At 42.8% G+C, this 22543-nt stretch overlaps 1 protein-coding gene across 2 annotated transcripts in view; it reads right to left on the reverse strand.

The window, feature by feature from the left end:
• Nucleotides 1-659: 659 nt before the first annotated feature.
• LOC102451586 (butyrophilin-like protein 3) overlaps nucleotides 660-22543 on the reverse strand; it is a 29802-nt gene continuing 7918 nt past the window's right edge. For both annotated transcript variants that reach the window (XM_089769975.1, XM_089769974.1), the window contains 10 exons: nucleotides 21811-21918; nucleotides 19464-19811; nucleotides 17180-17455; nucleotides 15627-15728; nucleotides 13180-13236; nucleotides 10955-10981; nucleotides 10284-10310; nucleotides 7513-7533; nucleotides 5275-5301; nucleotides 660-4685 (listed from right to left, as the gene is read on the reverse strand). In XM_089769975.1, coding sequence (XP_089626101.1) covers nucleotides 3718-4685; nucleotides 5275-5301; nucleotides 7513-7533; nucleotides 10284-10310; nucleotides 10955-10981; nucleotides 13180-13236; nucleotides 15627-15728; nucleotides 17180-17455; nucleotides 19464-19811; nucleotides 21811-21880 — 1923 coding nt within the window. In that variant the 5' untranslated portion in view covers nucleotides 21881-21918 and the 3' untranslated portion in view covers nucleotides 660-3717. The remainder of the gene's footprint in view (nucleotides 4686-5274; nucleotides 5302-7512; nucleotides 7534-10283; nucleotides 10311-10954; nucleotides 10982-13179; nucleotides 13237-15626; nucleotides 15729-17179; nucleotides 17456-19463; nucleotides 19812-21810; nucleotides 21919-22543) is intronic.

Raw genomic sequence — 22543 nt, forward strand, 5'->3', positions numbered from 1 at the left:
TCCCAGAAAAAATGGATTACAATGTGTGTTTTAGATAGGTATCTAGTCTCAATTTAAAGGCTCCAAATTATGATTAATCCACCTCCCCAGAAAGCTGCGGTAGAATTCCCTGCTTTGATTTCTGTTTTCTATGAGTCAAGAATTATACATGGCGATCAAGTCATTTCTCAGCCTTCTCTCCAATAAACAGAATGGGTTGAGCTGCTTGAGATCCTGACCATGGGTCATCTTTATAGTCCCCGCTCCCCCTTTTACCTCTCTCAAGTATTTTCACATCATTCTTGAAGTGTGGACACCATCATCGGACACTTTCTTCTAGTAGTGGAATTGTCAAGGCTGTGTCCCGAAGCAGAATCATTTCACTATATCTACTTGATATTTCCCTTTTTATACATCCAAGGATCACATTCTAATCTTGTATTTATGCAAGGATGAGCAATAAGTGGCGGTTCACCAGGATTAAAATGTCCTAAACCAGTCAAGATAAAGCTTGGGCTACCCTGTATGATCATCTCCTACCATCTTCAATACAGCAAGCATGTATTGAAATACAACTTGTCCTGTCTACACTGGGTTTTAACACAAATTAGTTAACAGTATTTTAAGAACATGCAATGTGTACTAGTAAATTCACAGATAGAATGAGGGCTTTTTCATGGTAGTGGTGAGTTTTAATTGAAATTTTGTTTGAAATATAAAAACTTTTATAAACTAGTTTCATTTAAAAATAGTATAAAATCTGACATGACCACATGAATTATTGTTTTATTAAACAATGAAAATTAAAAAAGGAAAACTTTGTAAATTAAAGGCATATTCTTCATGTTTGCTGCAGAAAAGATAAAACTATCACATGAAACATTACTTTTTTATTACAATATCATAATACAATAAAGGCAACAGGCCCTCTTTTTCTTTCCCATCCCATTCTTAGTCTATTTTTTCACTTTTGTTTACTTATTTGTTCCTGTTTCATTTATTTCTTTTTTTCAGATAGAAGTTTGGAAGTTTGGTTTTGGAAAATATTATCAAAATCTATGAATATGTATTTCTGATATTACCTCTTCTTCATTAAACAACAAACTCAGTATTTCTAGTACATTCTAGCTCTCATTCATGTGTCCTTGCACTTCAGCTGAGGGGCCAACTCAGCGCACAGCTCAAGGAAGGTTGCTTTACATATGTAAAAGTTTTGTAGCCACTGGTCATCCCACACCTGCATCATGAGGTGATCCCACCATTCAGGCTATGTCTAGACAGCAGGCTTCTTGCACAAGAGGCTTTTTGTGAAAGAGATGAGGGGATTTGATGGCAGCCTTTAACTTCCTGAAGGGAGGTTTCAAAGAGGATGGAGAAAAGGCTGTTCTCAGTGGTGACAGATGGCAGAACAAGGAGCAATGGGCTCAAGTTACAGTGGGAGAGGTCTAGGTTGGATATTAGGAAAAACTATTTCCTTAGGAGGGTGGTGAAACACTGGAATGGGTTCCCTAGGGAGGTGGTGGAATCTCCATCCCTAGATGTTTTTAAGTCTCGGCTTGACAAAGCCCTGGCTGGGTTGATTTAGTTGGGATTGGTCCTGCCTTGGGCAAGGGGCTAGAATTGATGACCTTCTGAGATCTCTTCCAGTTCTATGATTCTATGAAAAACTTGTTGCGTACGAGTGCATCCACACTGCAAAAGCACATTGAAAATGTGATGTGCTTTTACTCAAGAGACCATCCAGACTGCATGGATGCTCTCTCGCAAGAAAGCTCTGAGTGTCATTAGCAGAATGACCACCGGAGCACCTCTGCTTTTATCAACAAGCTTTTTTTGTGCAAAACCCCCTTTTTTACCATCCACACACACCTTTTTGCGCAAGAGCTCTTGTGCAAAAAGGCTTATTTGTCATAGAAAGAGGAATAACTATTGAGCAAAAACCCCTCTCTTCTGCTTTGCTGAAAATTAACTTGCACAAAAATGCACTTGCAGTGTGGACGCTCTGCTGGTTTTTGCACAAAAACTTCGCAGTCTAGTCATAGTCTCAGTGCTGGTTTCCCCAACTCAAAAGCAACACTCTACTGTGCCGAGATGCTATAACAGCCCACTGCAATGCCACTTTGCTGTTGTACCAGTCACTCACATTATTGTCTGAATCCAAGCCTTCATCCTCTACTATTAAGTGAAAAAGTAGCTCTACTACAGTGTGTGGGGACCTAAGCACATTGGACACAACGTGGGAGTGTAGTCTTGGATCCATGATTTCTGACAGCTGATGTTGGAGTATGCAGTGAGCACTGTCATTCAAGAGGTGGAAAAGTAAACTGCAAGCAGGGAAGTCTAAGTTGGATATTAGGAAAAACTAGTTCCCTAGAAGGGTGGTGAAGCACTGAAATGAGTTATCTAGGGAGGTGGTGGAATCTCCATCCCTAGAGGTTTTTAAGTCTCAGCTTGACAAAGCCCTGGCTGGGACGATTTAGTTGGGGTTTGTCCTACTTTGTGCAGGGGGCTGGACTTGATGACTCCTTTCGTCTCTTCCAACCCTAGGATTATAAGTTGGAAGCCCTAGGAGTGCTTGGAAGCATAGAGGTGACTGGAGGGACAATTTCACATTTCCAAAATGTTTATCACTATGTCGCGCAATCCCACAGTACCTAGCAACTGAAGATAATGCCAGGTATTTTGGGATGCATACTTACATTGCCTTGCTCTTCCTGTCAGCCAGGGAACAAACAGTGTGGCTGTGTCTAGACTGGCAAGTTTTTGCACAAAAGCAGCTGCTTTTGCGCAAAAACTTGCCAGCTGTCTACACTGGCCACTTGAATTTGTGCAAGAGCACTGACTTTGTAATGTACAAAATCAGTGCTTCTTGTGCAAATACAATGATGCTCCTGCTCGGGGAAAAGCCCTCTTGCGCAAATGCTTTTGAGCAAGGGGACCAGAGTAGACAACCCAGAATTGTTTTGCGCAACAAGCCCCTATGGCAAAAATAGCAACTGGGGCTTTTTTGCGCAAAACCGCGTCTAGATTGACCATGGATGCTTTTGCACAAAAGCGCTTTTGCGAAAAAGCATCCGTGCCAATCTAGACGCACTTTTGCGCAAATACTTTTAACGGAAAAACTTTTCTGTTAAAAGCATTTGCGGAAAATCATGCCAGTCTAGACGTAGCCTGTGGCCATGATTTGTTGACAATAGGAACCAGAGAAGCAGGTTTGGCAAGTTTTCAGTTTTGGGGACTTTTGCATGTCAACAGCAATTTTGTTGCCTAACCTTTCCAGTATAGACAAAACCTGAGTATCCCTGTAAGAACTTTTGCTTCTGTATTTCCTGACTTCTGTGTATTTAAATTCTAAACCTGAACAATAACATTAGCATAGTTCCCTCCAGTAAACACCTTCTTATTTAATTACTGTGAGTTTGAAAGCATTCTCACTAATTAATGCAGTTTTACATTGAATTTAGGCAGAAGGAAAAACTTCCCCATTGTCTTTTGGGGGTGATGTTCTTTCCCAGGTGCCAGCACAGTAATTCTTGTATTACCATACGTAGCTCTACTATTTGCTTAATTTGTGTATTATATAATTTGGTAACATTAGCCTTATTACAATTTCCTGACCCTGAAATCTGCAGAACAAGTGCATCAGTTACCGAGAGTCATTCTGAGCATTTTTCTCTTTCTGATTCCTTTTACCCTGCTGGAGGGCTTTTGGCAGGTGGGGTTTTTGCATCTGGACTTTCAAACCGTAAGGTTTGTTGTTTCTTTTTTCTGCTCTGTTTTATCCCTCTTTATCCACTTCCGAAAGTACTTTTGAGGTTTTTTGCTCACCGATGACCTAGAGCTGTTTCCTTTCACATCTAGATTTGCAGGAGTAGGATGTTGTTCAGAGCCTGTGGATAATTCTCCTGTTGTAGGTGGCTCTGTGCTGCTTCCTGCCTCATCCCCATTTTGGGGAATGGAGGACTGTGCTGGATTTATTAGCGTTTCTTCTGTTGCAGATGGCCTTTTTTCACTTCCTGCCTTTTCCCCATTGTTGGGGGTGGGAGACTGTGCTAAGGTTGTAGATTTTTCAACTGTTGTGGATACCCCACTCTTTCCAGCTGAGGAAGCTCCTTGATTCCCCATCTGTGGTAATTTTTGTGGGAAATCCCAGTCACTGGAGGGGCAGATTCTGAGGAGGTTCCCCTGGTTCTGCCCTACAGTGTGGCTGAGGAATGGGAATAATCTCTCAGATCTTCCCACAAAAATTTCTAGGATTAGGGCCATTGAATTAACACTATAAAATGTGAGTTTCCCCCCTTCTAGATCCAGAAACACCCCAACCACTGTCAGCATCATAGTCATGCTCTGAATCACAGTGTCAGCTTCATGGGGGTGATACCGCCCCTCTGATCTCATCAGAGACCAGCACCCCTCCTTGGGGAAACTCTGCAGCTGTTCATTTCTCACCTTGTCCCTCACAGTCTCACTCAGGATGCCCAGGGCCCAGTCTGGACTACCCCTCACCTCCACCTCCCAGTACCACCTGCAAACATTGCCCTCTCCATCTTGCTCCTTCCTGGGCACAAACCCCTCCCTCCCCACAATGACCAGGGCCCCAGAGGTGGCAGCCTGTCCTGGGAGCCGGGGTTTATGCTGAACTGTTTTGTCAACTTCAGACACGGTGAGTTCAGCATGTTTGTAACTTGAATCCAGGGTGATGGGAACTGGAAAAAAAAGAACAAAATGACCCATCAGACACTTGTCAAAGATCCAAGGATCCCACGAGTTAGGAATGAACATAACCCCATTAGCCACACATGAGTCGGATCTCAGTAACAAAGGAAAGCTTGAGTAGAAATGGAGTAGCTTCTAATGTTAAGGCAACTATTTTAAATAGCAATTTCCTCTGCTTTACTTGTGATAGTTCCCTATCTTCTAGCCTTTGTTTCCTGGATTGAGATAGTGGCATTCTCCCCCTTTAGGGATATACTTGAAACTTACATGGTTTTTATTTGTTTATTTATTTATTTGTTTGCATGTTTATTTAAGTATATGAAAAGCACTAGATGTGAGCTGAAGGAGATGCCCAAATTATAAATACATCCCACCCATTTGATTAAAAGAACACAAATATAAAACTCATCGATAACAAAGAAGGAAAAAACCCACCCTCCCTCCAAATATTGGTATCTGCTATTAGCATAGATGCTAGACCTTGGGTCACTTTTTTGTATATCATTGCTATCCTTGGCACTGCAGTCTGGAAAAAATAGCTCTCTTAAGGTGTCAGGATAATTATAGAGTTAAACTTACCCATGTAGCTCCGAGCCCTCCTAAATTCTGCAAAAGAAGAATCATGAAGTTAATGGAACGTATGACAGTGGGAATTCATATCTGGTCAGTTTCTCCAGTTCTCACTCAGGAAAATTCCCATTGATTCCAGAGAGAATACCTATATTGAGGATACAGGCTCAAATCCTATGTCCTTAGCTCTCATGTTACGTTTCTCATCTGCAGATCTCAAAGTGTCGTATAACGGAAAGTGAATATTGTTATAGTGGAATATGCTGATAGTCTGCCTTTGGGATTTTGGAAGCAAGTCAACCACAGAGATTGTTGGAGTAAATATAATGGGGTTGGGGGGGGGGGGATTAAAGCCTTTATTTCCAAAAGCAGGAACACTTCGTTAGCACAAAAGAACTTGACACAAAGAGGAAATTAATGTCCAAGAGCACTGACAGGCCATGTAGCCAGGAGGAGAGCATAGCTCTGACAGGATCTCCTCTGGTGGAAATTCCGGTGCTGGGTCCTGTCATAAGGCAATGTGTTTAAGCAGATGCTCTAAGTCAGAAGTAGCTATTGTGTGTGACCCAGGTGAGGAGGCAGAGGCTGAAGAATAGCTGGAATGTCTGTCATGGGATTTTGGCAATGGCCTGCATGCTCTGAGTTCAAACTGCTGTACAGAGAAATAGCATGACTTGTGCTTATTTCCATAATTAGATGATTTACCCCAAGTATTTCCTAACTGCTGGGTCACTGATCTTTTATGCAAGCAGAACCACTCTGCAGAGCACTGAACTTCCACTCAATGAATGTCATAGTCTGTTTTTACCAAGGGGGAATCTGAATCCAGAACTGGGAGTGACTTCCCCGCAAGTCACTCAGGGTACATGTACAAAGTAGCACATACCTCGAAATAAGCTATGCGATTCGAGCTATGCTAATTTGAGCTACACATCACTTATTTTGAAATAAATCGCTATTCTGCTGACTTCCTTAATCCTCATATAAGAAGCCTGTTAATTTGATTGTATTTCAAAATAATGGGCTTCTTCTATAGACAGTGCATAATGTTATTTCAGAATAATGGATGTTATTCTGAAATAACTCTGCTGTGTAGATGTACCCTTCGGAAGCTGGAGGAAGAGTTTTGACACACAAGAGCCCCGTTTACTGTGACACCCTGTTCCTAGCAATGTAGGACTGACTGTAGATACTGCTTCTTCTGAGAGTAGGATTTGTGTGTAAGCCATGCACATCGAGTGTAATACTCTGTATCTCTGGCACTGACAGAAACAACTAGAATGTGGTAAGCCTGAAAGGGAGAATCTACATAGCAGCACTAGCTCAAAATAAGGTATGCATTTTCACTTACACAAATTTTGAGTTACACTATTTACACGGTGCAGATTTTGAAATGGAATACTAGTCCAACAACTTCTTTAAACCTCATGGAATGAGGTTTATTGGGACATTGGAATAGCAAGCCTGTTATTTTTTTTGCATCATATATATAGTAGCCCAGTGTCTGTGAGTCTGTAACGCTGATGTACACAGCCCCGCCCCCTGGCCGTGTATGTGGCTGTGTACGTCAGTGCCCCGCCCCCCTTCCCTTCCCTCCATGACTGCTTGCCACTGCTGGCTTCCCCGCTGCAGCCCAGCTGAGCAGACAGCACACAGCCGAGCGCCACGTCGGGAGGGGAAAGAGAAGGGGAAGGGGGACAGAGAGAGATGGAGGGGAGGGAGAGGCAGGAGGAGGAGGAGAGAAAGGGAGAATGAAAGACAGGAGGTGGAGAAGAGAAAGAAAGGGACAGAGAGCTAGGCAGAAGGCGAGAGAGGCAGGAGGTGGAGAAGAGCTGAGATAGAGAGGGGGAGGCAGTAGGAGGAGAGAGAGAGAGAGAGAGAGAGAGAGAGAAACGGCACAAGAGACCAGAGGCTCAGGAGAGAAGACCAAGGTAGAGAAGAGACCTGAAAATCCTGTCTTATGACGGGCAAATTGGCTAGTTTTGAAATAATGAGCATGCAGGTAAGATGTAGAAAACGCTATTTTGGGATACTGGACGTATCCTGAAATAGTAGCCACTATCTAGAGGTACCCTAACAGGTTTGGTTATTGATCTAAGCCTTTCAGTTTGGGCAGCAGAGACTCCCGCAAGCATCTCCAGGTTCAAATCCTGATGCTGCTGATTTCCTGTCCCACTGTTAAAATTTCCTACCCCTCTCTCCTCTGAGCATCAATGTAAAAGACATGAAGCAAAAAATGTGACTTACCCAGTTCCGTGACTGATCTGTCTGAAATGGAAAGACATGGTGTTATTACTTTTATTGGAGCAGAGGGCTCTGTGTACTGGACATTTCCATGAGCATTGAAAAAGTAAAACTAAATTAATTTTGTTTCCATACAGCACAAATGCTGATTTTCAGACTGAGAGCTAGATTATCTCATCCCTTTGAAAAACTCAAGGAAGTGAGCAAGGGACAAAGGCTGCTTGAAACACATTGCAGAGAAAAATAACAGGGAAAGTTATGAAAGCTTTATTAATATTCAGTTAAAGCTTCAGTCCTTGCTGTAGCTCATCTCCTTTAGCCATTTAGATACTTGGTACAGCAGATGTAGTCCAATAATCAGTTTGTTCCCTAGTTCTACAGCTTTATCTGTTAATATACACATCATCAACTTGCCCCAACTGGCTAAAACCCAGAAGAGCAGCACTGCTTTTTGTTTTCTCATTTCAACCTCTGAAATCTGATAGTGTCCCTTAAAGTATGCTTTTTTTCCCAAGGGGAAGGGGAAAGTCACTCCTCTGTATAGTGTGGCAATTCTGGTCTACTTTCCAGATTATCTTTTTGTTAAGAGAGAAGAACCTTCCTTCAAAAGTAAACTTGGGAGAAGCTACCAAATTTAGACAACCCTATCATAAGGTAAGAGTGGTAAAAACAATGCCATCAGCTCAGAAACTAAAATTTGCTCACAAGATAATTTTGCCCTTGACAATATATAGTGCTATTTTCTTTAAACCCAGGTTTATTATGAATTGTCTTTATCATAAATGGACAGCTAGGAGGAGAGAAGATATTGTGTCTTTGTTTCCATTCACGTTAATGCACCCTGTCCCTAAGCGAGGGGGTGCCACATGAAAATTATATAAAATATTCAGTGCAAATGTCAATATCATGGTTGCAATAGGGAAAATGAGAAATCAGACATTTAAAAGTCAGGAAATACAGAATTAAAGATGAAGGTTAAAGCGTTGCTTGCCTTCTTGTGCTCTAACTTTTAAAATATGGACTCCCTTTATATGACTAAAATTATTTTATTAATTAATATATATTAGAATCAAATGGGCATTTCCTTCATATACCAAATGGCAGTATAGTGTGACAAAGACAGGCTGGACAGCTGCAAAGAGAGGGATGGAAGGCAGTTGATAGTCCTATGTGATGTAGTGGGGGGAGGGGGGTTGTCTGCTCTGTAACCCTTTGTGGTGTAGTGATGGTACCTTGCTGGTTGTTAGGCTTGGGCAGTGGGCTGTGGGTGACCCCCACTGGTGGCTATTTGTAGCATGGCCGAACAGGACAGCTGATGAGTCAGGTAGGCAAAAGTCTCCCAACCTGTCAGACCGGTTGCCTCCCAGGGAGAGAGACAAAGGGAGGAAGGCGGAGTTCCACCCCTAGTTAGGGGGTAGAGGTAGAAGAGAGGCAGTTGCTGTCAGGGAAGCATGGGGAGCACAGTCTAAGGAGGGGGCTGGATTGTAGGGGCCCAGTCACCCCCCATCTCAAGGGGGGGCTAGGGCCTCCTAGCCCTAGCTCCTGTAACCAGACTACATCTATGCTGTGCTGTATTTTGGATAAGCAATAAACTCCCTCAATTCCACTGGCTGGTGGAGTCTTTTCATGCCACTACTGGGATGTAGGAGTCGGGGGAACCCCAACTCGCCATTGCACCCTAGAATAATATATTCCCTTTTCACTATAAACTGAACAGTGGTTCAGATTAGCTAGGGACACCTGAGCCAAATTAACAGCTGTCTGAGACCTTAAAATACACCTCTTCTGGTGAAAGAGGAGGAAAGAGAAGCCGTTACATGATTAGGGTAGCAAGGAGAAAGCCTTCCCCCACTCTGGAGCAGTCTACCTGTCTCCCGACAGGGGAAGTTATGTGCCTGACTGCCTCTTTAGAGGAAAGATGGCCAATAACAAGTCTGTCACCGCCCTTCCCTCAGGTAGGGGATATTGGAAACGCATTTTCCTTTATTTTGTGTTCTGAATTTCTTTTGTTCGGCAGAAGAACATGCCTTGGACCTGCCATGAGGCCTACATGGTCAATAATAGAAAAAAAAACCCCAAAACATCCACTGTCTGCAGTGGGGTTCAATTATTCCAGCACTCCCTGTGGTCCCCACTGCCAGTTGGAAAAGCAGTGAGTCTGGTAATGTGAAGGAGATGCTTTGCTATGATAATAAATATAATCTTAAAGCATAACTTGATATGGATGAGTTACTAAACCAACTCTGAAGGATCTCAGGGTATGTCTACACTACCCCGCTAGTTCGAACTAGCGGGGTAATGTATGCATACCGCACTTGCTAATGAAGCCCGGGATTTGAATTTCACGAGGAGTAACGGTAGTTCGGAATAGGCACCCTAGTCCGAACTACCTAGTTCGAGCCCCGTGTAGCCGCGCTGCACGGGGTTCGAAGCAGCGGGGATTTAAAAATGGCGGCTCCCCGCTTATGCTAATGAAGCCCGGGAAATTCAAATCCCGGGCTTCATTAGCAAGTGCGGTATGCATACATTACCCTCCTAGTTCGAACTAGGAGGGTAGTGTAGACATACCCTCAGTTCTGTAGTTTTACTGTTATGTTTATTTACGGTGAATAACTGGAAATTTTCTCATTAGTTTTAGGATCACACATTGAGAGTAAAGATAAACTGATCAAGCATCCCTAGAATCCTCTTGTAGACTTCAAATTACCCATATTTCAATCTACATTGTACAATTATAATTGTTAATTAATTATATACCATAAAATAAGCCCTACCCAGTCTTTGTCGAAGTTCCTGACACTCTGTAAAAGGAAGAAGAAAAAGAAAAAGCTTTGATCACCAGTTTGATATTGTAAAACAGAGATTTTGGCTAAACCTGAGAAATAATAAGTAGTACAGGACCTTTCGAAACAGAGCATTTCTGTCGAAAATTCCCCATCTAAATTGTTGGTTTTACTGAAAAGCCCCGTTTTGGAAAAAAGTGGCAGCCGCCATTATGCAAATGAAGCGCAGGATATTTAAATCCTGGCTTCATTTGCACTTCCGATGTGTCTAATTTACATCCCTCTGCCGATAGAGGGGTGTAGTTTTAGACGTAGCCTCAGTTAAAGCACTTTTTTGCCTTTCTAGCTGCAACTACACTAACAATAATCTCATAAAAATATTATATTGTGAAACAGAGATTTCAGCTAATCCTCAGAAATACATACACTGATTCTCTGGATAGACAAAACTGATAGATTGCTACACTGGTAAATTTTTTTCTAATGTGGATGAGACCATGACCTGATTACATTTCGAAGTTTGAACACTGTCTAATATTTTCCCTTTGCCTAGGTCTACACTAACCAGGCTGATCGACTTAAGGCATGCCATCTTCTGTTTCTAATCATAGAGTGAAAATCCATATCTGAATTTTTATATCCTGACTGTATTTTTACTGTACCTGATTCCAGTGCCTTCCTCTTAGTGTCTGCATGGGAGAGAATGTCATGTTACTATACAACTGTGTAATGATTTGCTATATACCACTGATGCAAAACATTTTACAGAATGTTTGACAGTTATGCTTGTCAGGAAAGTAATCAGTTACATACTAATAAAATTGCCCTGAGTCCTCCTCCCGCCTCCCCCGTCCTCTCTCTGAATATTATCTTCCTAAGGGTAAACCAACAATACATAGTTTTGAAGGAGCTGTCTGGAGACTTTGCATTTTCATGCTGATCACAGCTCCTGGAGGGGATACTCTTGCATGTGCCAAACCCAAGAGGGCCCACTAAGGAATCACAATTTATAAACAGGGGATCAGCAGCCTGGGGACTTGGAGTGTGACTGGGAGAACCACAAAGGAGTCCAGTCAAAGAGGAGTGAAGACACTGGGCCTGTCACATGAAAAGCCAAGAGAGTTTGTACAGAAGCCAGAAGGGCAGCTACACTTTTAGGGCTAAACCTTGGGCCTATGGTGGGAACGGGCCTGCTAACAGGGCTGGGGGCAAAAGGAGCAATTTCCTTGGGACCCAGGCTGTGGCTGTTGCTGTGACAGCAGCAGAGCTGATTCCTTAGGCTCCCTGGGAAGGTAGGGGTGCAATGCAGCACACTCCAGGCAATGCTGAAGGGGAGAGTGACCCAGTCCAGGCTTTACTGAGGGCCTGCTGCCTTGCCCCTTCCAAGAGCATGGGACTCAGGGGTCAGGTATAGCTGTTGGCTCCCTTCGATGGGAAAAGCTGAGTTGTGAGATGTAGTCTGATTCTTTGGCCAGAACACAGGTAGATCCTGAAGGGTAATAATAATAATAACACCTAGTTCTTACCTCTTCATCTTTAAATCTTAAAGCACTTTATAAAGGAGGTGAGTGTCCCTATCCCCCATTCTAAAGGTAGGGAAACTGAGGCACAGAGTGATGATGTGACAAGACCAAGGACAGTCACCAAAGTAACAGAAACAAGAACAGAAATTGAGGCTTCTCAAATGCTACACCACACCACCTCACATGGCCTCAGGGGAGATAGCAATTGTTTTATACAGTACTTACTCATTTAACATGTACCTGCTTAACACATTTTTCCAATAGAATGATTTTATTTTTAGGGAATGTTTTTTGAATAACACGACTGTCCCCAAAATAACATGAAAATAATCAAGTGGCAGACTATTTCATGCTGCAATAAAAGTTGGTGAAAACAGTGGAAATATGCATGAGCGGATGAATACACGTGGTCACAGTGCTCGTCCGCTTACTCACATATTGATCTTTGTGTTTTAACAAACTGCAGTGACTTGTGTTGCTAGATATCTAATGCTGACAGTGATGACCCAGCACCAACAAAAAATTGACTTTGCCAACCACCACCTTAAATGCAACCTCCACCTTTGCCATTATTTTTAATGGGAAATTTGACCCCGCTTAGTATGTTTTTGCTTAACACGAACATTTCCAGAAACACATCTATAGTGTTAAATGAGGAATTATGGTATCGACTGTGGGTGACAAACTGGCTTATTGAGATCAGTGGCAAAATTCTTAAAATTCAAGAGGGCCAAGATTGCACCATCTATGTCGACTGAACTCTGTCCCTTTCCTGGGGTGGGCTTCATTAATCCTACCCTTTTGTGCCTTTAAGGATATGATTAAAGACCCTGACAATACCCACACTTCCCTGATTTCACAGTGGGAGTGATGCACTATGGTACCTAAAAGTTTTGGAGGATCTGCCCATAAAACAGATTCAACAAAGCAAGGAGTGAAAATAAGCTGAAGTACAGAAAGATGGGAGTATGTTGTTGAAAGAATGTGAGATACATGTAATGATTGATACATGGTCTCCTGGCTTAGTGACATTTATTTGATGTGATAAAACATTAAAGGAAAGCTGTCAGGATGCACATAGGCCTTATCCTGTAACATGTAATTAGTAGTGGAGACAGATCTTCCAGAAAGAAATAGACATGTCATTAAATTTATAAGCAAATTTTTAATTAAAAGTAAACGGTCTTTTTATATAACTTATTAAATGCTTTTAATTATGCTATGTCATCAAGTGTGTGTATAAATGTGTGTGTGTATATATAGAGAGAGAGACAGACAGACATAGAGAGTAATTTCAGTTAAAACAGATGTCAAAACTGGGTATAAACATATCAAGTACAGTTTAAGACAGAGAAATACATTACCTCTCATTAAAGAAGTCTCTTCTTCTGATTTTTTTTTCTTGGATGTCTTCTGCTTGGCTATTAAAATAACAAGAATCAAAGATTTTGGTGTGCTCTATAAATTGTTGGAGTGCCAGAGAGATCCAATGAACAGATGCTCACCAAAGTGCTTTTGTAACTCAAGTAGAAAATATAAGTACAATGTACATTTGTTATATTGTGCCTTGTTGGAAGAAGGAAAAATAATACAGAGGAACCTGAAGAGTTAAGGAAAAGGGAGCATGAATAATTTGAAACTTGTGGAAATAGGTTTTACTTATGTGTACACTAATGATATTGAATACTTCAATATTCATAATTAAACCTATTTTGAATGGATAATGTCAAACTGCTTTTTAACAGCCTCTTCTGAAAACTTGCATATGCATAAACTGCATCAGAAGAATATTTCCTGATACAGACCTGATCTTGCAAACAATGGTTGAAAAACATACTGCAAATCTGAAAGTATTTTCCATTCTGCTGTCTTTTATAAGGATCCTTTGTTTTATTTTCCAAATTTTCTGGCAAAATATTTTAAGCAAAATTGCTTTGATCATTATATGTCAAAATATTTTAAAATGAAATTTTCAAATATTGAAAAAATATTTCAATGTCTCGCAGTGACCAGTTAAAATCGATAATAACAAAAACTAATAATAATAATTTTAAAAAAAGCCCAAATAGAACAGCTTTATAGATTCTGGTGACAATTAGAAAATTCTGAAAATAAATTGAAATGTTTTTGTAAAAGTCCTTTTCAAATGAACTTATTTTGATGAACATTTCCAAGTCTAATGTATACCACCATACATAATCACACAGAAGTCCAGTGAGGTTAGTTAGGCTATGTCTGCACTGGAGAGGTTTTCTGGGATTACCAAAGGTCCCATGTCCAAGAAACGTGTCTCCTTTTTCGGAACAGTTTCTGAAAAAGCTGATGAATTCTTTTGCCATCCCTGTATTCCTCATTATATGAAGAATACGGGAAGTTCCAAAAGAGTTTTTCTAATATTTGGCCCTGTATAGATGGGCCAAATTTCAGAAAAGCCTCTTTTGGAAACAAAGTGGAAAAAGATCTGCGTATTGTGGTTTGCAGTTTGCATATTTTTTCCCAACTTTTCTTTGCAGTGCAGACCTACTCTTAGACTATCTATGGCAGTAAACATTATGCACTATAGTTCTTCCAAGCTCAGGCTCCAAGAAGACTTTGCTGCTACTCCTTCATTTTATTTTGGAAATTGTATCTATGAAATTCATAGATTGGAAAGACATAAAAGATCCCTCTAATCATCTAATCTCACATCCTGTATACGAAGGACCTTGGAACGTCAAATAAAAGCAGTTAATTAAAAAAATTCTGACAAGCTATACTCCTAAGTCTAGTGCTTAATATTAATATTAATGATATTAATGAAGTCCAGTGAAATTGGTTGGACTATCCATGGCAGTAAGCACTACACGCAATAATTTTTCCACAATTGTGCTGCAGCTCCCTCATTTCAATTTAATATAAAATTCACAGATTCCAAGGCCAGAAAGGACTAGTGTGATCATCTAATTTGATCTCTATAATGGAGGCCTTAGAACTTCCCCTCAAAATTCCATTTGGAACTGTAGCAAATCACTAAGAAAAAGACCCAGTCTTGATGTAAAAAAATTCAGAGAGAGAGAACCTTTTACAACCTTTGGTAAATTGTTCTAGCAGTTCATTACCAGGATTGATAAAAATGTAAACAGTTTGAATTTATGCATATTAATCTTCCAATCAGGGCTGGTGACAGATTTCTCCAAGCCTTGGGAGAAGAAGGTTTGTGTGTGTGGGGGGTCAACTCTGATCCGAGACCTGTGAAAGGGAGGAAGGGGTGGGGCTTAAAACTAGTCTTTCCCATCCAACCCTGCAAGCTGCTTGGATCATGGCACTTGCAGCTCCGGTGGTGATTTAAACAGCCTTGGGCTTTGATTGTTACTGCTGCTATGGTAGCAGTGGTGACAGTCCAGAGCCCTGAGTCCTTTTAAATTGCCAGACTCCTGAGGCAGCTGGCCCCTTCCCTCCCACCCCCAACAGCAGCCCTGCTTTTAAATATTCACTTTTGATACACCTTTCTCTGCTAGCCTGAAGAGCCCATCCAGGAATGTTCGCCATGTAGCTTATGGAACGCGAGATCAAGTTACCGCTTCCTCTTCTTTGTGTTAAGTTAAACACGCTGAGCTCCCTAGTCTTATTTCAACCACCCAAACTGACAACTTTTAAAATGTCTTCTGGTACTAGATGTTAATTGAAAACAACAAATCCTGAAGTCATCTTGAGCACCAATAAACACTGTAGTTCAGTTTAATGTTCTATATCAATGTCAAATGGTTATAATTTTGGGAAGATTGTTCCTCCCTCTGTGGATGGATTTTAAACATGCAGATAACACACTTACCTGTGTATCCTAAATATGCACAGACACCAGCTGCGAGAAGGTTTATAATAAATAACACCCAGAATGCAGTGAGCCATGGAGAAACACGAGGGAAAATGTCACCTTTGAAAACAAGATATGAGCAATGTTACTCTGACACATGCCATCTCTTCCCCATGCTTAGAAACAATGGGTGTGGAGCTAGGGATGTGTGCAGTGTAGGAGCTGATGGGTTTTACTGGACACAGTACTGGCTAGATCCAGAACTAGTGTAAAGTGTCATTGATTTACACCAGCTGATCATCTAACCCTTGAGCAGGAGCTGCCAGATTGGATAGTTCACATTCATTCTTGCTCTTATACTGTTTTCTATAGTTGGACTTCTGACAGCCTTACTCCCAGTGAATTGTGTGTTATTCTTTGAAACTAGTGAGGCTAACTTCAGATTCATGTCAAGTGTTAATGAGGGCATCGTGATTTGGTCCTGGCTCCTTAGCAGTTTTGGATAATGATAAGAACACTGGATCAGATTCCCAGCTGACGAAAACTGGTCCTGCTCCATTGGACTCAATGGGCCAGATTCTTAGCTAGTATGATTGGCATGGCTATAGCAAAGTCAGTAGAACTATTCTCATTTACACCACCCAAAGTTTTGCCCCATTGATTCTAGAGTTCACACACTGAAATCAAGAAAATCATGTTCAACCCCAGCCCTGCACGAGCAATAAACATCCCTACACACTCTCCAGTGGTAACATTAACCCCCAGGTAGGTGGCCAGCTTACAACTTCTTGGATTTATGTAGGACTGATGTGGTTCCTAATCCTTGTTTTGGCTGCCTGCACTGTGTGAATTAAAGCTCAACAGAGCAATTCCTGACATACTAGACTGGCTGCTATTTCACGCTAGTTTGGAGTTTCCATTGCTGGTTTGAATGCACATGGGAACCGGAGTCAGATTTAGAAAGAGCTGTCTTGTGAGAATTACAATTAGAAGTTGACCTCCTATTGCTGCTAAACAACTGGGTGATTTATCCAACTTTTAATAAGTCACCAGAACAGTGAAACAGGTAGCGAGTCAAGATAACTGATTATTAGTAACAATCATCTCCAGCACTTACACAGTATATTTTACCAGGGGGGGTCTCAAAGAAGAGCAACACCACTTTCCCCAGTTTACAGATCCTGAAACTGAGGCACAGCCCAGGGTAGGACACTGGCAGAACTGGGAAGAGAACCCATGCCACCAGAGTGCCATTACAGTGTTTTCTCTACTATGTCAAGCTGCAGGTAAATGCAATCTCTTTTCCTATTGTCTTTTCCTCCCAGTTCACCCTTTCTCCATGTTTCTTCTTTTTCTAATCCTACCCTATGAGCTCTCAGGGACAGCAACTGTCTAGTTTAGTTATTTGTACAGCAACAATGAGGCCTTTCTAACTGTACAGGGCAGTGTCCATTTGAGTTAACCAGGTAGCTGTGTGCTGCCCCATTTCTATTTCAATGGTATGGACGCTGGAACCTGATGGGCCATGAGTCTGGACATAGCGGCAGCCCAAGGTATGATGCAAAAGTCACCTGCGAGGAGAATGACAGATTTCTGCTCTGTTTTCACCAGGCTGTTCCGGATAATGCAGCTGATTTCTCCTGTTTCCTCTCCCAGCACCGTGACATGGCTCAGAACATTGAAGAGAAGTTCACGGTCCTGGTCCATTTTCGTCACAGCCTGCAAATCCAGCCCCTTCTTTGTCACCCATTGGAGTTCAGGTTCGGGGAACCACCCTGCTGACCTGCAGGCCAACCCGATCCCTTGGTCCTGAGGACCCAGAATGTTAATGGACACAGAAGCATCAGCTAAAAGGAGACAAGAGAGATTAGGAAGGGTCTACTTTCAGGGAAGCAACACAGTCCTTTTGTTTTGGTTTTATTTTTAACTCAGAACTTTGTCCCAGTGTCTGTGTCTTTGTTCCTGGAGTTCACAGACATACTCTGCTTCTCTTGAGAATTCCAGATCCTGATGCCTCTCTGCAAGAAGGGCGTGTCTATACTACACTATTATTTCGAGATAGCAATGCGAGAGTCTATACAGCCATATTGTTATTTTGAAAAAAAATTGAAATAATGGACGGTTTATTCTCAAATCTTTAAACCTCATTCTATGAAGAATAATGCCTACTCTAAAATAGCTATTTCAAAATAAGACAAGTGTAGATGCTCCACTGGTGCTAAAATAGCCCCTCACTAGGGCCATTCTATGGGTATGTCTACATTAGCCCCCTAGTTTGAACTAGGGAGGCTAATGAAGCATACCAAAATTGCAAATCAAGCCCGGGATTTAAATATCCCACGCTTGATTTGCATGTTTCTGTCCGGTCGCCATTTTAGAAAATCACTAATCCAGAGTAACTGCCCGCGTCTACACGCGGCAGTGAAATGGAAGTCCGATTTAAAGCCCCCAACTCGAATAAACCTCTTTGCAGGCTCTCAGAGGGTGGGCCTGTTTCAGAACTCCCCAGGCCCTGCACCTTGTGGAGAGGATGGAAGAGTGAGGAGGCTTTAAGCCATCTTCATTCTCTATATTCTGCGGCCAGGGAGAGCCTGACAAGCCATCTGGTGTAAGTTAGAGCAACTGGTCCTTGAGAAGTAGAACAGATCCATGGAGCATTGTGGCTTGGAGGAGTTATATTTTTGCATTGCACTTGTGTGGCCCCAACTGACTTTTCTGTGGGTCAGTGACCCCTGATTCAAAACAGGTTCCCTGCCCTTCTCAGAAATAAAGACAATGCAGAAACTTTTTGTGTTTGACATAGTATTTGATTTAAAAATGAAGCCTGGCCAACAAACCCCCAGTTGGGGCCAAGCCTCCATCTGGCCACAGCATCGTAACACTCCTGTACTCCCCCTTCCTCCAGACCCTAGATCTGAGCCTATCATACACTGGAACCCACTGCCCTGAGCCCCTCACATACCCCAACCCAAATTCCTCACATCCACAAGCCTGTAGCTTCCTTAGTACCCCACCCTCCATCTGACCCCAATACTGCCAGGCCTGGAGCCCCCTCCCTGAGCCAGCATCCCCTTCTCCACCTCCTCCTGAATCCAGATTTTCTCCCAGAGCTTGCACCTCTCACCCCTTCCCACACCCAAATCCCTCATTCACACCCAAGAGCCCACACATCCTGTCTCAACCCAGTGAGGGTCCAGCTAGACTGCAGGAGTTTTTCAGGATTCCAGAGATATCCCAGAAAAACTCTTCTGCATCCAGGGATGCATTCATTCTTCCGCTTTTTTTAGTGGAAGAGCAAACATGCTCTTTTGGTAACCCCTATATTCCTCTTTCCACGAGGAATAAGGGGGCTTCCAAAAGAAGGGTTTTTTCTGACATCTGGTCCAGTCTAGACTGGCCAAATGTTGGACAAACCTCTTCTTACAGAAAAAAGCACAGCAGTATAAGGGTTGGGGAAAGCAAGTGATGGAGAGGAGGAGATTAGAGAGTGCGGGACAGGGCTTCAAGGAAGGGGTGGGGTGAAGGGAAAAATGGGGCGGTAGATCTTGGCTTGTTCTTTCATTTAAAAAGTGATCTTGGGTGTAAAAAGGTAGGAGACCACTGTTCTAGGGGTACACAGGCTGCTAATGCAGTTTGCATCCCCTTCCACAGCTGGGCAACTCCACTGGCAGGTTTGTGTGGCAGCTCTTTGGAGCTGACCCTGCTCAGCACCCTCAGGACACTGTGAGGAACAGAACCTGGAGTATCTCCTGGCATTTACACAACTGCACAGAGTGACAAGACTTGTTCTCACCCCCACAGCATAGATGCATCACAGACACACAAAATCTGACCCAGCCCAATGAAATCACCCACCTGCAAGTCGAAGCTCAGTTGTGGTATCTGCGCTCCAGGCATTGGACTTCACAATGCAGCTGTACATTCCCTCATCAGCTGGTTGGACATTCCTCAGCTTCAAAGACACATTCCCAGTGGCGAATCCATCCTTCAGGAGCATGGCCCGGCCCTGGTACTTCGGCCCTGCTCCATCCTGGCCTGGCTGGGGTTGGTATCCATAGACAACCTCTATATGTGCCTGGATAATTTTCTTCCACTGCACCTCCATGTTGTCCGGCTGCTTCCCCGTGGAGATCTGGCAGGGTAGGACCACATCCTGCCCAACAATGCCAGTGAGAGTTCGGGATGAGGTGACCTCAAAACTCCCTGAAAGAAGCAAACCCAAATGAGGCCGAGTCTACATACTTGTGCTAGCTTGAGTCTAGCTGGCCACGCTAAAAAGAGCAAGGAACACAGAGTGGCATGGGCATTAGTAGCACATGTCTGCCCAGAATCCTGGGGACATTGTCACATTCCCAGCTCACACTGGGGTTCATGCTATTGCAACTTCAGTGCCATTTTTAACCAAGCTAGCTAGATTCAAGTGATCAGGTTTTCCTACTTGACCTACAATCAGTCCTCTGACATTAGTGGGATTGTACCCTGAACCTGTGTTCCAAATACAATTGATGGTATCATGAACGGCCATGAATTTCAAAGGGTAGGACAGGAATCTAGCTCCACAAACGAAAGAGTAAAAATGTTCTGCAAATATGTGCTTGTTTGCAAAATTCTGCAACAGCACTATGGTCCCAAATGCCAACAGTTTCAGAATTCCAACTGGAGTATATTGTTAATTAGTAATAAGGATCTAATATTGTTCTTCTTATTCAGAGTCTTTGCTTTGCCGAAAAAAATTGATCTCATATCATTGGCCAAGGAGGATTTACAGAGAATTACTGACAAGGTAGATTAAGAAAATAGGCTTGAGCTAAAAGTCAGCATGGAAAAGACGAACATTATGGCAATTTGAAGACAAGAAGAAGAGGTAACGATCGAAGTCAGAGTCAAAGAATAAGAAAGAGTCAGCAAATGGTGCATCTTTAGGACAAGTACCAAAGAATGGGAATTCTAAAGGTGACATAACAAGACCTGGAGGAGCAGCTACTGCATTCTGAAATCTTTGCAACATCTGGAATGCTAAAATCTTTTTGATAACAAAGAAACTCAGCATAAAGGAGGCAAATAGTCTGTCGATACTCCTGTTAGAAGGCAGAGAACATAAGAACAATCATACTGGATCAGACCAAAGGTCTGTCTAGCCCAGTATCCTGTACTGACTGGTACCTAGTCATAAGAACAAAATGAGGAAAGTAAGAGGAAAAGACATTAAGTGCAGCACTGAACTGGCTCAGGGGAGACTGAGAATTTTTGGACTGCAGGAAATAAGAAAAAGGAGTGATAAGTGAATGGCTAAGGTCAGAAACAACCCTGCTATAGACGATTCAAAGGGAGAACTGTGATGGCTTGACATGTGTCAGGAATAGACCTGGAGAGCAAACCATACATAGCATACATGCCAGAGGGCAAGGAATTAGAAAGGGAAAGCTTGAGAAGGCATTGGGTAGATACAGTGGCAAAGAACAAAAAGATTTTAAGACTAAAGAAACCATGAATACAGCTCCACTTCTGCTGTTTCGAAATAGCCCCTCACCAGGATTATTCTAAGTTATTCCTCTGAGGCTCTAAATCAAGTTAGCACATCTACATTAGGGGAGCCTGCATTGGACTAATTTTGAGGCTTCCCTGCATAAATTATTTTGGAATGACTGTTCCAGAATAGCTTATTTCAAAATAACGGTGCAGTGTAGACATAGACTGAGGGTTATAGGAGTCAGAGTAAAAAGTCCTACAGCTTGATGGTATTTTGACGCTATATCTAAATAATTGCCTGCTGTGTAGACATGGACTAAGTTATTTCAGAATAGCACTGGTTATTTTGAAATAGTGTTGCAGTGTAGAAGTACCCTCAGTAAAACAGAGACATTATCTCTGTTAAAACGGATAACAGCAGAGGTTTCGTGAGCTCTAGGGTCTCTCTCCAGGTATAAATTGCAGCAAGGGAGGCTTAGGTTGGACATTAGGAAAAACTTCCTGCCAAGGCGATGAAACACTGGAGTTAATTGCCTTGGAAGGTTGTGGAATCTCCATCTCCGGAGATATTTAACAATAGGTTGGACAGACATCTGCCAGGGATGCAACAGATGGTGCTTGGTCCTGCCATAAGGGCAGGAGATGGGAATTGATGACTACTCTAGGTCCCTTCCACTTCTAGTGGTCTATACTATTGTGCTGCAGAGAAATGTTTAACTGACAGTGCTTTTACCTGCAAAGGGAATCGCTGACAGGACAATGGCACAGACCAAGCAGCTGACAACATGTGCCTTTCGCTCCATGCCTCTGGTTGCTCATGTGGAAAGTCCCAGGGGCTGATCTGAAATGAGAGCAGCAATAGAAACAGAAACCAGTACTCAGAGATCCAAGGCACTTGATTTCTCATTACTACCTTTGCAATGCACCAGGCTGGGCCTTCCCTTCTTCTCCCACATCACTGGACATTGCAGGGAAAGCAGAACAATGGGGGAAGGTGTCACTGTGTCCCACCTGCCCAGGGGTGAGTGCAAGGGGAGACGACATTGCCCTCTTGCCCAGGGTGGCTGTGTGGTTCCAACACCACTGCTGCCCAAGCATGGCACCGTGCCTGCCCTTTTTCAGGGCTGTGCCAGGCACCGATTCTCCCATAGACACCATGGGCCAGAGATGCAGGGTGTGTCTAGGCTGCAATCACTGCCCGTGAGCTCTTTGTTCTCCTAGCTCGGGTCCTGGAGCAATGAAATTACAGCAGCACAAGCTTCAGTCCTGGCTACACAAGCCAACCGAGCACCCGAGGTAATTGCACCCAGAATTAGCTGGTGCTTCACTGCTCCAGGACTTGAGCCAGTGAGATTAAAGCAAGATCAGGCATGGCCCCTTGAGCTGTAATCCTGCCCAGTGGCCACAGCACAGACATACGCTTAGCTGCACCCAGTTCCGACTGGACAGGCTTTGATGATGTGGCC

Source organism: Pelodiscus sinensis, chromosome 18 (genome assembly GCF_052426305.1).
Source record: "Pelodiscus sinensis isolate ZL-2025 chromosome 18, ASM5242630v1, whole genome shotgun sequence".
NCBI lineage: Eukaryota > Metazoa > Chordata > Testudines > Trionychidae > Pelodiscus > Pelodiscus sinensis.